The 18,950-nt window shown below is 43.7% G+C and overlaps 1 protein-coding gene across 1 annotated transcript; it reads right to left on the reverse strand.

Annotated features, from left to right (window-relative positions):
• Positions 1-572: 572 nt before the first annotated feature.
• Positions 573-17,226, reverse strand: c8h12orf56 (chromosome 8 C12orf56 homolog). Its single transcript, XM_061252589.1, is given in 14 exon segments — positions 573-1,207; positions 1,459-1,516; positions 1,519-1,636; positions 2,892-2,969; positions 3,383-3,451; positions 4,695-4,803; positions 5,075-5,164; positions 5,718-5,824; positions 5,965-6,109; positions 8,093-8,178; positions 8,264-8,648; positions 13,436-13,517; positions 15,468-15,666; positions 16,727-17,226. Coding segments are annotated over 14 exon segments (1,905 nt in total). The 5' UTR covers positions 16,991-17,226; the 3' UTR covers positions 573-1,092.
• Between the last annotated feature and the right edge of the window lie 1,724 nt (positions 17,227-18,950).

Raw genomic sequence — 18,950 nt, forward strand, 5'->3', positions numbered from 1 at the left:
TCCTTGCTGTGAGGCGACAGGATTTCATAATTCAAGTAATTTCCCTGAAAGCTCTGGTAATAGAGAATATATTTTCACAGAACCAGAAATGCCTTTTTTGTAGTTCAGGTTAGTGTGCCATAAACATACTGTAATACCTGTTGTTTTATTTCATCCTGACCTGAAACCAGGCCCAATGTTGGATGTGAGGGAGGAAGAATAGTATCTCTTTCAGTCTCCTCCATCTTTACATTTTACATTCATTAATCAGCGGTCAGTAATGTTAGTCCATCAGATAAAGGCATCCTGGACATTCAGCAAACTTGAACAGAAGCACATGTGATAGTAGTGGTCACAAATTCTGCAACTTCAAAACTCTACCTTAAAGTGCTTATGTACAGCCCTGGGCTTGTACAATTATGTAACAAAAGACACACAGAACTGTACAGTGCATACAAGTAATTTTCCTCTGTTCTCCCCGAACATTGTATTTATATGTGAGGAGATGTTGAGTGTGTGGTCCAAACCACAGCTTCACACCAGGGACAGAGACTCATTTCCCAGCATCCACTGCTCCACATCACCCCTCCACATATGAGAGGGATTGCTTACGCTGAGTCCAAAGCTGAAAATCCCCCTTGAAAAAGAAGGCAGATTTTCTAGGACTGAAGAACGTGACTGTAGGTGTAGCAAGGGTGCTTGGGATTTGAGCCCAAAACATTCTGCGTTCCAAGGCACACACAGGGAACGATGAAAAACTGTCACATCTACAGTGTACCCATTCTGACAGCGACAGTGTATACAGACAAACATAGCAGCATGTCCTGACACCCCACCATCAAACCCCCAAGCCCTGTGCACATGTGCACGGTGGGGCTGTGTGTGTTGGAAAGAGATGTACATGTATTTGCACACATGTGTTTTGCATGTGCATATGCACCTATCATCGATTACATCACATGAATTTATCGGATAACATATGCTTGTGCGTGTGACTGTGTGCGAGCTGTGGGATTGAGAGACAGAGAACAAGTAAGATGTGTGTGTGTGTGTGTGTGTACATGTGTGTGTGAGGGAAAAGAGAGAGAGAGAGAGAGACAGGGTGCTCCCAGGTCAGGGCTTTCTGAGCACCAGGTGCTGGAGCAGAGGGATGAGCCTCAGGGTGGACTGGCTGATGGGGTAATGAGGGGGCAGCTTCTCCTCCACCCACGGCATCACCACGTAGTACCTGATAACAAGGAGCACAAGGACATGGCTTAGTGTCATCGCCAAGATGTGGGGTGAAAGAACTGGGTTCATATTCACAAAGCCCCTCAGAGTAGGAGCGCTGATCTCAGATCAGCGTAGCCCTTTCAGCTCATAAAGGACAGGGTTTGGATATGGCTGGAGAAACCTGATCCCAGACCAGCACCCCACCTCAGACACTTCATGAATACGGGTCCTGATCAGCAGTCGGGCTTTGCATTCTGCCTGTCTGACCTGAACTCCTCCGCAAACTGTGTCCTGATGTACTGGGCCAGGTCGGCGCTGTGCTGCAGCAGGCCATCAGGATCCGGCACCGCTGATACAGCAGCACCGACTGGGCCGGGCTCAGAACCAGCTGGGAACCGGACAGCACCGAGATCACCTGCCGGACCAGGTTACTCACAAAGGGAAACTGCGGAAGAAAGAAGAGAAACTCAATCATGGACTGGCAAAAAAAAATACCTTAATAAGTGTTTTAGTCATGTGATGAGATTTAAAATCATATGTTTTCCCTCAAGTAGTATTAGGACTTGTTTAAGTGACTCTTTGCTTGTCGAGTGAAATTGACTTAAATAAGATTAAGTTTAAATATAAGACAGAATCCTTGTTAAGACTGTCTTATTGTTTTGTTTTTTACAGTGCACAAATTGGAGAGACTTTATTGTCATCTAACCTCTTGTATCTCAGCCCACTGCTATTCACAGCAGCTTTCCTATTCACAAAACCAAGGGTTACAGTCACAGCTATAGCACAGTTTAAAATCTGTTTTATTTTGGCTCCTTCAGGTTTATGTCAAGTATATGTGCTTAATAGTTCATTTTATTCCCTTCTGGAGTGGCTGAGTCTCACCGGCATTCAATATTTAGAGTATTACAGTTAACTCTTGTTACGGCTTTTCTTATTCTCTGCCCTCGGTGTTGCTTTTCACGGTGGCCTTGTCCACGTCAACATGAGTCTAAATATGACCCTGGCATTGCTGGAAGAAAGTGAAACTTACACAGTTATTCCGTCATGCGTTTCAGTGGAATCACTCAGAAACACAACTTATTTAAAGCAACTGTTTCTACAACATTTCTGTTTAGACATGCCATCCATCCATCCATCATTATCTTAACCCGCTTATCCTGAACAGGGTCGCAGGGGGGGCTGGAGCCTATCCCAGCATACATTGGGCGAAAGGCAGGAATACACCCTGGACAGGTCGCCAGTCCATCGCAGGGCACACACACCATTCACTCACACACTCATACCTATGGGCAATTTAGACTCTCCAATCAGCCTAACCTGCATGTCTTTGGACTGTGGGAGGAAACCGGAGTACCCGGAGGAAACCCACGCAGACACGGGGAGAACATGCAAACTCCGCACAGAGAGGCCCAGGCTGACGGGGATTCGAACCCAGGACCTCCTTGCTGTGAGGCGGCAGTGCTACCCACTGCACCATCCGTGCCGCTGTTTAGACATGCTTGCAATAAAATCTGCCTGCAGCTGCCTCCATCTTGTACTCACCTACAGTATATACCGTATGATGCGTAGTAATCTACAATGAGTATTAATAACCAGCTACAATAGTTTTACTGGTTCATACATTAGGGAATGTACTGTATGTGGCGCTAAATATATGTAAAGCTGAAATGTCTTTACATCATTCATATTAGGGAGCTTACCGTAGAACTATGGCTCTGCAATGTTTTCAGTACCCATCCAACTGTCAGTGTTTGCCCAAAATTTTGGGCACAGCATGCCTGAGGAGACAAACAGCACACAGTCAAAGAATCACTGGCATTAACACACAATAAGTCACAATATACTCATGATGAATATTCCTCTACAGCCAACCTCTCCCAGAATATATTCAATAAACAGGGATCAGATAATCACCAGATTAAAAAACACAGAGATGCTTAGCAGATTTCAAACAGCCTAAAAGGAGTATAGTGAGACCTATATATACAAAAGAGCCATGGTAACCTCCCACATAACGCTTTGATTCATGTGTAAATATGAATTACGTGTATGCCAAAATAAGGGTGAGCCATGGGCATCAACAGTCGATGTCTGTTTAGCCCTGTGATGCCCAGTGGGAACGCGGTAATAAACCCGAGAGGACGCTGGCTCTGTCTCTAATCTGCTCTCAGAGAGCAGGGACGGCACTAACCTGCTGGGACAGCGCCACCACCTCGAAGAGGAGCGCACTCGCAGCATCCAAATAGTCTCCCAGCAGGCCCTGTAGCCGGGGGGTCAAATAGCAGCAAGCGTTACCGGCACATTCCGCACAAATAACAGGCCCATTCATCAGCGGAAGGCGGGCGCCCCCGAGGGGGGGAGGGGGGAGGGCTCCCTGACTGTAAATAAGAAACGCTGCTTGTAATCACATCGCCACATCTGTTGCAGGCATTTCGATGTTTGCACTGCTGTTTGGTTTGTAACCTAAAGCTAAAGTCAATAGCATTCTAGAGTAACAAGACCGCGATATTGTCAGAAGCCAACAGGGGACTCTGGCGGATGTAATGATTACTGTTGTCTTTGTAGAGTCTAGGGAACATGGCAGTGAATTACACAAATCCCACTTTATTAGGTATTTATTAGGCTTATTTTTTAGACGTATTAAGTCTTCTGCTGCTGCAGCCCATTTTCTTAGAGGTTTGATGCGTTCAGAGATGCTTTTCCGCATACCACTGTTGTAATGTGTGGTAATTTGCATTACTGTCACCTTCCTGCCAGCTTCGACCAGTCTTGCCATTCTCTTCACATTCTCCTCACGTCTCTCATTAACAAGGCGTTTCTGTCTGCAGAACTGCTGCTCACTGGAGGTTTTTTGTTTTTCGCACCATTCTCTAAAACATCTAGAGACTGTTGTGTGTGAAAATCCCAGGAGAACAGCAGTTTCTGAGATACTCAAACCACTCTGTCTGGCACCAGCAATCATCACACGGTCAAAGTCACTTTGATCATATTTCTCCATTTCCCCATTCTGATCATTAATGAAACTCCTGACCTGTATCTGCATGATTTTATGCATTGCACTGCTGCACACAATGGGCTGATTAGATAATTTGCCTGAATATGTAGTTAGATGTTCCTAATGGTCAGTGAGTATTGAGGTTTAAATAAAGACTGAATTTAGGAGAAAATAGCCAATTCTCATTGATCTACATTAGGTTCCAAAAGTTTCCCCCCTCCCCTCTGTAGAAGCTGAAGAAAAAACAACCACTAAGCAGACTACAAATGTTTCTGAACTCATCTAAGACCTTTTCTGCACAGAAATACAGTATCTGCCAAGTAGATAAACAAATACTGATGCAAACACTCAGACACACACACATACACACTCACTATTTTGTTTAGTTTTTGTTTTGAACAAAATGATTTTTCCATGACACACTGAAGTTCTACCATGAAAGGGCTACAGGAGCCATGTGACTTCCCCCTCCCCTCCAGGTGATGATGTCATCAGAAAGGGCACTTACCTCTGCATGCGGGGACCTTTGGCCTGAGTCCTCCACCCCTGCCGGGTCTTGAAGCACAACCTCAGGGTCACAAACCAAGGCTAGCAGCAGCCTCTCAGTCAGTGCACCCCTGTGTGTAACAGACAAAACGTGGTGAGTAAGTCCATCTCACACATCTGGTGAAACACGACAAAGGAACACACTGAAGGTGTTACTGAGATCAATATAACCTCCAGGCAGTATCAGTCACCTCATAATTACATCCGAGGCGACTCCATCAATATGGAATCAACATTTCTCCTCCTCAGCAAGGACACCCCCGACATTGGTTTAAATACAGGGGGCACAGTGACGCCCGTATTGTAGCCAATGGCGTGTCACACTGAGGGAAAGGTACTCACTGCTTGGCTGTCAGCATGTGATCGCGTGCTGGCTCCACCTCCATTTCCCGGATCATTAGGCTCAGGGTTTCGGCCACCAGAGTACACAGTCTAGGGACACAGAGATGGCCTGTCTCTTCCCAATCCGTGACATTATCGTCCACTGGCACACTGAATGTTTAAACAAGTGTGTGTGTGTGTCTGTGTGAGGGTGTGTCTGTGTGTGTGTGAGTGTGTGTGTGTGTGTGTGTGTGTGTTTGTGTGAGGGTGTGTCTGTGTGTGTGTGAGTGTGTGTGTGTTTGTGCGAAGCTGTGATGCTGATGATAAGTAAGCTCTGAGATAAGAAGTGTATCACTGCAGCTTTCCACGTTTCTTTTACCTAATCAATACGTGTGTTTTAGGAAATATAAACTCAATACAGAATACTATAACCCACTATCTCAATATGAGACAGTGGGTACAACAATTTTTATAATGTACTTTTCGTGATGAATTCAAGTGATTAATTTGAAAGACCTGACCCCACAGCATCAAGTAGGTATAATTTCATGAAGAAAATAGATTTACGAAGTGTTCAGTCAACATCACAGTAATACTCATTCATTTTTATTAGGTCACATGAGAGGGGTCCTCATCCAATCCTCTCTGTACCCCTGTGACTCACAGCAGTCTGTCTGCTCTCTGAGCTGGGCTGTCCTCATTAGCAAGATCCTGGAATCTCCGCAGTGCCTCCTCCAGGGTCTTCACCAGGAAGGGACACAGGTCTCCGGACTGGCACGCAACACAAAGAATCCACACAGGTATTCACATTCAAAACAGAAAAGTATTTTAAAAGGAAGACAGGTCGAGACACAGGGAGCAGCGTGGGGAATGTTGCAGGCAAGATGGTAGGAGAGATATGTGGTCCTCACCCTCCAGAAGAGCTTCTTGACGGCGATGTTGCGATGGGCAGCTGTGTGCAGTTCCTGCAGCAGCAGGTACAGAGACTCCAGGCCAATGCCCTCCTGGAGGAGCTCTCCGCTCAGCTGACCGAACAGACAGGCTGTGCGCTCCCAGCTGCAGGAGCAGGAGCCACCATATGAGTTACCATACGCACAGAACCATAGATACACATTTACACACAGAATCACATACGCACAGAACCATAGATACACATTTACACACAGAATCACATACGCACAGAACCATAGATACATATTTACACACAGAATCACATACGCACAGAACCATAGATACACATTTACACACAGAATCACATACGCACAGAACCATAGATACACATTTACACACAGAATCACATATGCACACAACCATAGATACACATTTACACACAGAATCACATACGCACAGAACCATAGATACACATTTACACACAGAATCACATACGCACAGAACCATAGATACACATTTACACACAGAATCACATACGCACAGAACCATAGATACACATTTACACACAGAATCACATACGCACACAACCATAGATACACATTTACACACAGAATCACATACGCACAGAACCATAGATACACATTTACACACAGAATCACATACGCACACAACCATAGATACACATTTACACACAGAATCACATACGCACACAACCATAGATACACATTTACACACAGAATCACATACGCACAGAACCATAGATACACATTTACACACAGAATCACATACGCACACAACCATAGATACACATTTACACACAGAATCACATACGCACACAACCATAGATACACATTTACACACAGAATCACATACGCACACAACCATAGATACACATTTACACACAGAATCACATACGCACAGAACCATAGATACACATTTACACACAGAATCACATACGCACAGAACCATAGATACACATTTACACACAGAATCACATACGCACACAACCATAGATACACATTTACACACAGAATCACATACCCACACAACCATAGATACACATTTACACACAGAATCACATACGCACCGAACCATAGATACACATTTACACACAGAATCACATACGCACCGAACCATAGATACACATTTACACACAGAATCACATACGCACAGAACCACAGATACACATATACACCCAGGACCATAGATACACATATACACCCTGGACCATAGATACACATTTACACACAGAACCACATACACACATACACACAGATACACACAGAACCATAGATACACATTTACACGCAGAACCACATACACACAGATACACACAGAACCATAGATACACATTTACACGCAGAACCACATACACACAGATACACACAGAACCATAGATACACATTTACACATAGAACTACATACACACATACACACATACACACAGATACGCACAGAACCATAGATACACATTTACACGCAGAACCACATACACACATACACACAGATACGCACAGAACCATAGATACACATTTACACGCAGAACCACATACACACAGATACACACAGAACCATAGATACACATTTACACGCAGAACCACATACACACAGATACACACAGAACCATAGATACACATTTACACATAGAACTACATACACACATACACACATACACACAGATACGCACAGAACCATAGATACACATTTACACGCAGAACCACATACACACATACACACAGATACGCACAGAACCATAGATACACATATACACAGACCCATTTATACACATTTACACACAGGACCATATACACATGGAAATATACACAGAGGACCATATGCAAGCATATACACACAGGGATATAACCACTCATTGACACACTAAACTATACATATATAGATAAATATTCCCATAGGACCACAGATACACTTATATGTACTTTAAATTCAGGTTACACATTTACAACTGAGTCATTTAGCCAACAGAATATTTTAGCCTACACAATTTACAAAAGGTGTTTAACCTTGGCAAGAACCTTTGATTTCCAAGGTTACCAGCAAGTGAGTGCTACTGTCTAGGTAAATTATATGGCTGCAGTCCACAGAGCCTACAGCTGGATGTAGAGAACGGGAATGAAGGGGAAAGGGTACCTGATCTGGCACTCTTTCTGAGAGAGCGAACTCGAATTCACACTGCATCTCTTCCTGTAGAGGGGGTCCAACATGAGCGTGGACCTCTGAAACAACCAGAAGAAGCAGGGCCGTCACACAGAGCCGACACAGCCATCGCAGGGAGTCAGGTGTAGCTCGGGAGGCTCTTACGATCATGTAGCTGTTCCAGGAGCTCAGCAGGTGCAGGTAGATGCGCGAGGTCGGGGACACGGCGTACAAGTGCAGCTCAGCCTCCTTCTCCGCCTCGGCCTTCTCCACCAGCACCCGCTTCATCAGCCTGGACAAAATGGAGCCCCTTCTGGCCGACTCCTGCTCCTCGGCCGTCTCCCCCCGGCCCACGGCCCAAGCGGAGACGGAGGATGGGAGCGGGGAAGATGAGGACGACGACGAGGAAGAGGAGGAGGGGGAGAGGAGGGGCGAGAGGTGCTGAGATAAAGACTGAGGCAGTCTGAGATCCTGCAGGCTGGGGCTGGGACAGGAAGCAGATCTCATCTGTTTGAGGGTGTGGTCCACCCCTACTTCCTCCCTGCCACTCCTATGACAAAAGAAGAGCAGTCATATTACATTACATTTAGAGCAAAAACGCATACGTACACTTAGATGGGTTAATAAGGACTACAATACTACAGAAAAAGGGTAATTAAAACCCTGAATTATCACTGTTGTCAAGTGCAGGGACTTCAGAAAGAGATGCTCTGCTGTTAATCTCCAACCTGCACACACTGCGGTAATACTCATTGTGTAATGTACTGTAATCTGTGGTCCATTATGGTACCAATTATAGAATTCAAAAAGAAAACAGCACTGAGACATTGAATGAGACCGTGTGGCATTACAACACTTAAAAGGTAGAAGGCAGCAGGGTTGAATCCCTCGTTTGAACAATGCTCACAGCAAAAACGGTAAATGGTAAAAACTCGGACATATGCTGATCAGTTTAAGATGTCAAATGTGAAAATGTGAAAATGTGAATGTTTTTAGAAATGTGACTGTGTTGAATCTAGAATCTAGCACACTAAAAACTGCCCTGGATAATGAGGTTTGGCATGCCCGTGGAAAGCCCCAGGGGCCTGCAGGTATTAATTACTAATCAGCACTCCATTCATCAAAGCACTTGATTACACAATTAAGTGTAATCACCACAGTTGGCTTCACAGGTCTGAATTTATTGCGGAAACAAAAACCAAGCACGCTGCAGAGTGAACACCATATGCCGAGACCATGAATAAAATGCAATACAGACAGAGCGTCTGCAGGGGGCAGTACTGAGCAGAACGGGAAGAGAGGAGAAACCCTTGCTGATATTGCAGTCTAATCCTGGATTTGAAATCTTTACAACACTTGCAGACCTCCTCCCACTCTAGTGAGATTCTGTTGAACAAATCTTTCCGAATCAAGATGATCTTTGGTGTTATTATCCCCAATTACGTGCAGGAAATAAAATAAAAATATTCTAAACAATGAAGTCACAATCAACAGTGTCATACCCAAAGAGTTCATAAGTTATTTAGATAATTACAGTTTACTCATATCATTCATCTGTACTGAGTAGTAGTTATATCCCCATATCCATATTTCCCAAGAGAGCAAGATACTTAAGTATACATTAAAATAACCAGCTGTATAAATGGGATTGTACATTATATAAAAACAAAATAAGCTCTGTAGGTTGATCTGGGAAAGAGTGTTAAATATCTAAAATGTAAAAGCAAAATGTAATCACCCAGCCTAATAAGGAAATGGCAACCTGGATGGATTTAATTTGCCCCCAGGGTGAACATTAGACAGGATGCCCAACTCATGGTTCATTTCCTGAGTGGGGTTATTAACATGATGCCTTTTACAGCAGCAAAGGACACACAGAACAACCTGGCCTCCCACTGAAAGAGCTCTCTCTCTCTCAACAGTCTGTTCTTTTCACTTCCCAAACACACACACACACACACACTCACACATTCACACACACACACACACACACACACACACACACACACTCACACATTCACACACACACACACACACACACGTGCACCCACACACTCACACACTCACTCACTCATTCACATGTACACATGCACACGCACACACACACACACACACACGAACAGCGTGTTTTAATTGGATGTTTATTGCCAGGTGGTTACTGCCTCGTCTCGTACCCTAGCAACAGCCGAATGTTAACAAGTGACTGCTCCCTCTTGTTTCTTTCAGGCTGGACCCTTACGCCCCTCACACCCCACCCAATTACCCGCTATTGACATTCAAGAGCAGACAGAAACAAACATATTGCAAAACAAAGACATCAAAAAGCAAGCATTTCCCACTCCCAGTCAGATTAATATGTTAAACAGCGCTGTGTTTCTGAAAACAGAAGTTTGCTCATTTAAAAAAAGTACAAATTTGAACCACAAAAAAACAAAAACAGTTATGGTCAAAGGGCAAGTTTCCAGAGGGCTCACCAAGAACATAGTGTCTGAAAGACCAATGGCTCTGTCTGCAGAAATATTTTTTTCTATCCCCTCTGCACAACAGGGAGACTTTTTTTTGTATAGGCTTTTAAATACAGGCTTGGATCAAGAAATTCACACTGAAAACACAGGTGCATGAGTACACTGCATGTTGTATATGTGTATATTGTATGCATGTTTGGGAAGGTAGTTTATGTGTCTAAATGTGTGTGTGTGTGTGTGTGTGGCCAATGGAGAGGCAGTTGTGTGTATTCATGCATACACATACATGTGGGAGGGATGTGTGTGTGTGTGTGTGTGTGTGTGTGTGTGTGTGTATCCTACTGTCCTACACACCCCCGGTCAGTTTCGCATGAGAAACATGAACTGCTGCCCAAAAGCAGCTCATGTTGCAGCCTGACATTTCAACATGAAAGAAACACCATCCTCTACTGAAGCATCACAGGGCAGGCCTTTCACCCCAGTCAATAACAAAGAGGCTACAGCAGACACACCGACACACAGGCACTGAGATCTGATCCCATCCCGGAGAGAAACACTATAACCACCTTCCTTTTTTACTCTACTTCTTTGTGTTGCCTCACGTCTTTGAGTATCTGCATCGCCGTAGGGCGCTTGCTAAATCCTCCCTCCCTGCCTCCACACCTACCCTGTCCCCAGACTCCTGCGACTGTCTGAGGAATTCTCCCCAGGAGCCCAAGTGAGAGACCAATAACGGAGGCAGCTGCGAGCCCAGTAAGCCAAACCAGTGAAAAGATTCATTGTCTCTCCGCACCAGTAAAGGGAAGGCGAAGAGAAAGAAAACAGACATCGGAGAGGGCTGGAAGCAGTAAGAGAATGAGGGAGTGGGAGGGAGTGAGAGAAAGAGAGAATGAGCGAGAGACAGAGAGCGGCGAGGGGGAGAGAGATGAGGAGTATGACTGTGAGAAAGAGAGATTATACAGAAATATGAACGTGATTCAAGATTTGTTTTCCACATACCCTCTTTTGTTCCAGGCACATCAGCCCTACATACCCTGCAAAACTAATCTTCATACAATCTGACTGAATGAAGCACTGAAAGGAACAGAAAACAAAGAATACAGACTAGTTCATTGTATTCTTTTAATCATAACATCAGCTGCGCTATATGAAAAGAATAATCAAAAGATATCTCTCCTGAACACGACACAGAGGAAGTACATGACTCTTGACAACAATAACTAATTTCAATATAGTTCAAACCACAAGCAATTTCAAATCTAAGCAGTATAAAAAAGCTGGCATTTAAAGCGCACGATTATTTCTGTCTTTCCACATACATGCAGTATATTCAGGTACTGGCTGGTTTTATGTTGTTTGCATAAATTCTTTAGTTCCTAGGCAACTACTGTGTAACACTCAAAGGACTTCAAAGTGTGAGATGGACGCCTACATCAACAGCTAGCTGTGGGAGAAGGCAGCATGTTTTGTTGTTAATATTCCTGTAAGATTTCAAAGCTGAGAGGCCACACCCGTATTACTCAGCCTCAGTACAAGCAGAACACATCACTGCTGGCACAAAGGACTTCCAAATGATGCAAGTGTTTACAGAACACCAGAGCAGCAACCACTAAAAACAACACAGTTGGCTCATGCGAGTTGTTATTTTGGTGTACATCTATAAGCCACAAAAATAACCCTTACAGTACTGAAGGACAGTCACGAGACACTAATTTTCCCTTTAAACTCCTGGCAAAAAAAGTTCAGTACTTTTAGTCTTGGATGACAAAAAGCATGCGATTTTTCAAAAATATTATTAGATTTTTATTTAACGTCCTTTGCAGTGTAGATTTCAGCATAATAGAATATACATTTCTGGAGATAAAGACCAGAGAGTCATGTCCCCTACAGGGGACAAAAATTCATGGCATTTCTGTTGGCCCGATGATGTGAATCACAGATGTACTGTAAGAGATCTAGATCCAGGACGCGGTACGTAATGCGTCCCTAGGCCTGCAGTAGTGACCTGGATGGGTGAGTTTCCCATTCACAGCGCCTGCATACGGAGCAGCCTGTGACACACTGATAACATCCTGAATGGAGCGGCAGAAACGGCCTCCCGTTAATGCTGCACACTCCGCATCGATAAATATTTATGGCGCTTAGGGTTAGCACTAAAACTACCACCTGTGCTCACATTAAATAGAAGGACATTTTATGAACACCAACCCATCCCCCAGCGGGGCAACAGTGACACCATGGGCCGGATGTACTAAGCATTTTGCGCTGATTTTCAGGCACACATATGAAGCATTCTGCCCAGGAAGCGTTGTATGTTTCAAACTGGCACACGGGGCTGGAACTGCAGTATGTATGTGATCTAGATTCTAGGCGAGTCATCGCAAGCTGCGCGTCTGTCCTTAATGCATATGCATTTAAGGGTGGCAAATAAAAATTGTTGCCGCTAGTAAAAAAATATGAGTGGGCTGAATGCATTGATATGCTGCTTTTAATCACTTTTGTCCATCGCGGAAATAAATGCTTTTTGCCTTTAACAGAACATTGTTAGAAACAGACCGTGCTCAACTGGCATTGCCAAAATAATAAAAACAGGGTTGTGTGTTTGTTTCTATTTGTTCAGAAAATAAACGGGGAAAGACTTCTGTAACAAAGTTAATTTCAGGCAGACTGCAACCGCATCAACATGCTCTCGTCAGGTTGCATTTTGCGCTGCGAGTTTCACGTGCTTGAATCTGGCACCATGTGCTGAGGTTTGCTTCCTACTGGGATTAACGTGTGATTAGCTAGAGCCTCCCCGATGATCTAGATGGCAGCAAAACGTGATCTGGAGTCAGTAATCTTCCCATCCAGGATTGACATTTCATTACATTACCTCAGAGATGAGGGAGCGGCTCTCCATCTGACCGACTCGGAGGGGGCTGAACGGGTAGACAGGAGAACACTGCTGAGCCCTGCTGGTTAAGAGAGAGGGTGGGGGGGGGGTTAGAAAAGAGACACAACAGGTATTGAAAGGCAACAGGTAAATAACTTGATTCATTGAGCACTGTTCATTGGCATATTTTGAAAGCTACAATGTACGCGGGCGGCATTGACATGAGCAAAATAATTAGAAATAGAGAGAACATTCTGTCTGGGTGGCCAGTACAGTGAGTGCTCACCTTGGACTCGGGTGAGAAATCCAAGCTGAGAACATTCTCACACATACGCTATTCAGGAGGTGGGTTCCACGGTCAATGGGTCAACAGGACCTAGTGCCTGGCGGTTTAATGTTCTGCATTTAGTTTGCTTGTGCGGCGTTATTTGTGCTTCTTCGTAAGCAGGCCCTCAGAAAGACCACCCACAGTCAGCTGAGCTTGGTGCTGTGCTGACTCACCACCGAGCCTACCGTGGGCTGCCGGTGGAGGCGGGCACCGCCCCCGGGCCCTCACCCTGTTTCTGTGTCCCTGAGCGGCAGGGATGAGCTCCAGCTTTACCCTCGCCCCCAACCCGCATAAGCAGCTTTTAGACACTGAGCAGACGTACAAGTGTCACAGCTCAAGAGTTCCCAGAAAGTCCCGATTAACCACGAGTGAGCCCGGCAGAGGAATGCTTCAGGTCAACAGGGCTGGAACGATTAACAGACAGGCCACTGACAGTCAGGCACCGACACATTACAAACACAGACACTACTAAGGAACATTTCTGTGCATGGCTCTCGGGTCATCACTGTTCCAACCACACCTGCACAAGGACCTCAGCAGCCAAGGCATGGACACTCTTCAAATGTGCATCAGTGACAAGCCTAAAGCTACCGACTATATATATATATACCGAGTATATAGCTTGTTCATATATTTGCGCGGTGCTGTAAAATCCATTAATCAAATAGGCCCTAGATTTTATCTTTGTTGTACTGTTAGCAGTTGAAATTGTACTTCCCTCTTTCCTTGGTTATGGGTATGCACTTTGTACTTTGTTGTACGTCGTGCTGGATAAGAGTGTCTGCCAAATGCCATTAATGTAATGTAATGTAATGTAATGTAATGTAATGAGTAATACAAGAAGCCAAGCAGAGGAGTAATAGATCTCCCATTGGTAACATTTGGTAGGCTGTGAGGCCTGGTGTGCTGTTTCCAACTCTTGGTCATAATGAGCTGTTGACATGGCCTTTACCATGGCCATGGAGTCAATTCCTGGACAATGGAAAAGTGCTGTGAAAAGCTGAAAGTAAACGGGTAGTTTGCATTTCTCTCTGGCAGTACAAACAACGCTGATTCCACTCATCATTCATCATTCATCAAGAGGTGTCAGATGCCAACTTCCTGAGTGCAGGCCATGCAAATTAACTGACCTCCGAACTGAGGAAGTTCGGAGAGCAAGGTAATGGGGGGATAGTTAGATTGCAGGGGTTTATGACACAAAAGAGGTAAGCCTGATGGTCAAGGGCTTCTTTCACACATTCAAACAGCAGCTCACACCGCAGCTTGGCTGCTCATGGAGACCAGCTGGGGGAAGGCTGGACTGTGATGGAGAAGGGACATTATCACAGTCACTCACAGTGCATCAGAACAGCACAGCACACCAACACTGTTTTTTAAGCAATTTTAAACTGCATAACGGAGCTGACATGAGAGACGCATCAAATAAATGGGAAATCCAAGTATGCGTAGAAGTTGATGGACTGGGGTCAGTTAAATTTACAATTAACACGTTGAATTTCAGTTCAAACTGATTTAAGTCCTTAAATGGTTTCAATGGTCGGTAGTGTCCGTGTTGAAAATGCCCGTTTGTTACAGAAATTCAGACTGAATTTCAGTGTATTTACTGAATTTACCATAGAGAAAATAGAATTGGCCACAGGTAGTCATTTGGTGATGGATGTCCTCATATAGATCCTGAGAAGCAGGTTTGTGTGCGGGCCTCACCTGGGAGAGATGGAGAGACACTCCTGTTGCTGTGATGGAAAGGAGAAGGGGAGGCGGAGAGGGATGGGCGTCTCCCAGCTTTCTCTCTTCCCAGGCCTCCGCCTTTTTTCCCAGCATGCTTGGCAGTGGCATAGACGACACGGATGTGCTGCGAAAGTTCGCGGTCACGGCCACTGAGAAAATCTGGTAAATCGTTTACCTTTCAAGACATAATTGAAACATGAATTTGAATTGGTAAATGACTATAATCTTCATCAATGCTCACATGCGCTTTTCTTTGGCCTTTGGTGAATATGGGGAGTCTGGGACTGCAATATTTGCTGGGCTGATAATGATTATGATTAAGATGTACCCTAAATGGATATTTTCATGAAAACAAAAACCGTAATTGTTCACTCAGGGACACTACGAAAACATTGCCTTTAGGTCAAAGAAATCCAACAAAAAGTTTCCAGATGAAATGGACAATCCAGGAATACTCCAGGAATATGCAGACACCAGCACAAAACCAGAGCCATGACTGAGCTCACACTGTCCATCCCTATCCAATTTCCTACTCATGACTTTGCTACCCTTTTGAATCACTTGAGGGAACAGTATGCAGTATGCAGAATAACTGAAAAATACAAATCAACATGCTGCATACCCCCCACCTTACAGAACACAGAAGTGTGGACGATTAAGCCTGTCCTTGTCAATTGTCTATCTTTAGACCCACCACTCAGTAGGGGGTTAACTTTCTTTAACTTGTGTAACTTTCACAGATGGGACCAATTTTGGGGGCGCAATCTCATGAATTAAAATAATAAAATGTCGGGGTTTTTTTCCAAAGTGATTCAGTGTATACCGCGGCAAAACCAACAGGCATGATTAGCTTTTAGCTAGACTTGGGCATAGTAACACAAGCAATGTAGAGACTGCGATGGTCCCTGTCAGTCTGACAGAGTTTGTATGGAAGTCTTGGAATTCGTTGGGGACACTTAAAACACTGGTGCCAGACACACGCGGTGAATTTCTAGGCAATTGCTCGGCACATTATTGTGACCACGTGGACCACGCTTCAATACTGTTGTGTAGTATTGTGTAATTAAAAATAAAAATAATCAAATTGGCAGTTGCCATTCATGTTCACAGTTTCTTATTATCGTTGTGTGGCACACAATCCCAACGGCAGAATTGCTGATATTTTCCACGGTTCCCAACTGGTTATAATACATTTTCATATTTTATATCCTACGCGTCTAAAAGATATTACTTACCAACTCGATGTCAAGTACATCGCTGAAATTGACAGCCTGCCGGACAGTGCGTGGCGGGTACTCGGCCAGGTACACGGTATCGTCGCTCAAGACGACATACATGAACACCTTGTTGACTGTCTCAGAAATGACAACACACGGTTCGTATGCCCGAATCCGCTCATAAACACTGCGCTCTGTGTTCCTTCTGAGAAAAGTATCCAGTTTACTGTTCCGACTGCACTGCAAACCGTCTGTGTCAGTCCTGGCCATGAAATCCAGCATGCAATGAGACACTTGTCGCTGCCATCAAATTACAAGAGAAAGGAAAAAATACATCTTCGGAAGCGCTCTCCGTTTTCTTTGGTTCAGAGTTGCCTTTTTGCAAATATAACAACATCATATTAAAATTTGACCAATTTTGGAAAAAATAACGATTTGATGAATTACTTTAAAAAGACTCATTCTTACGCCGGTGGACTGTTCGTCCCCATATAAAGCAAAGGTACATTGACTGACGCATAGGCTCTCCGATTGGCTCAAATGCTCCATCCGAAAGAAAGGAGTAACTCCAGACAGGGCAGGCTGGGCAGATCAACTTCGTCCATTGATCACTTTTGTATATTTTCGGGGATACTTGTAGGTTGAAATCTAAGGTGAATGTTTAGGACGACTGCAGACCTGGACCTGCACGCGTGACACGCCCACGGATGTAAACCAGACACAAGAAGCAGTGCAGAATTTATCTAGAATCGTTTTACACACGAGTGGTGCTTTCCCTGCGTATATTTGCTTGTCATACTGTCTTGCTTTTTCTCTTTGTTAAAAAAAGAAAGAATGTGAATTCAAAACAATTCCAAAAGTATTTTATAAACATAAGCAATAAAACATATGCAGGTCGATTTTATTTGCGCGCCTACTTCATTTTAGTCAGTTATATTGCGCCATCTGGTGGACGGTATTCCCGTCCCTAATTTAGATATACAACTGTAATGTTGATTGGCAGGTGAAGTTTTCTGACCTGTGGTGAGATCTATATCTCGATGGATGAGATGCTGTGATGCGTAAATAATACATGATTATTATTGATAAGCTTAACGACGATGAAAAACTTTTAAAAAAGGCATTTCTATGCGAAAAGTATAGTTTTTCCTGAGAAACCCGTGTTGTATTTCACAGATTTTCTATGTATATGCACTTTTTTCCAGCGGTGGGAAACATGTTGAAGATTTTCTGGGACCCAGAATTGTGCCAATGCCTGATGGGGATTTGAAGAAATAAACAGTAAAACAAGTAAATTAATAGGCAATTTTCTAAGTGCATTTAAGTACATTCTGTGTGTACCATGAATAATTCCTCTTATTTTTCATAGTTATTAATACTTTTGTCTTGTGCCCTTCTAATGATAAAGTTTTCCCCCCCAAAAAATGGAAAGACCCCTGTGGGTTGAATGGCCTGTTGCCGTCAAACCCTTTAAAAAAATGTTTATGTTCATGTAAATACTGCCATCATCCAAGTCTCTAGTGTGTGTTGGTATAATGCTTTATTTAAGAGCATAATTAAAAACATTTTACATTGGAGTTATAGGGTTAACCTTAACCTGGAGGCAAATTTTCTCCATCAGAATAGAAGTACTGGCTTTGAGAAATGAAGCAAAATAAAAATAAATTGTTACAGTGTCATTTTTTGTTTATTTATTTTGTATTATTTATTGTAGTTTCATTTTCATCTGTAATCCTGAAAATCTCTTTTTTTTTTACAAAAGGACAAAGTGATAAGTATGGAATGTAAGAAAAAAGAAAAAACAAGACATGGAAGAGAACAGAACATAATTACAATAGAATAGTATAGATCAGAATATCATTATTGGCCACAAAGTGGAAATTCCCCCTTTGATTCACTCATACAGAATATATACACTCTCTGAGCACTTTATTAGGCATTTATTAGACTTATTATTTTGCCTTATTGGTCTGCTGCTGCTGTAGCCTATCCACTTAGGGGTTTGATGTGTTGTGTGTTCAGAGATGCTCTTCTGCATACCACTGTTGTAATGTGTGGTTATCTGAGTTACTGACACCTTCCATCGGCCCTTCTCCTCTGACCTCTCTCATTAACAACACATTTTTGCCCTCTGAACTTCTGCTCACCGAATGTTTTTTGTTTTTCTCACCATTCTCTACCAACTCTAGAGACTGTTGTGCGTGAAAATCCCAGGAGATCAGCGGTTTCAGAGAAGCTCAAA

Source organism: Conger conger, chromosome 8, assembly GCF_963514075.1.
Source record: "Conger conger chromosome 8, fConCon1.1, whole genome shotgun sequence".
Lineage (NCBI taxonomy): Eukaryota > Metazoa > Chordata > Actinopteri > Anguilliformes > Congridae > Conger > Conger conger.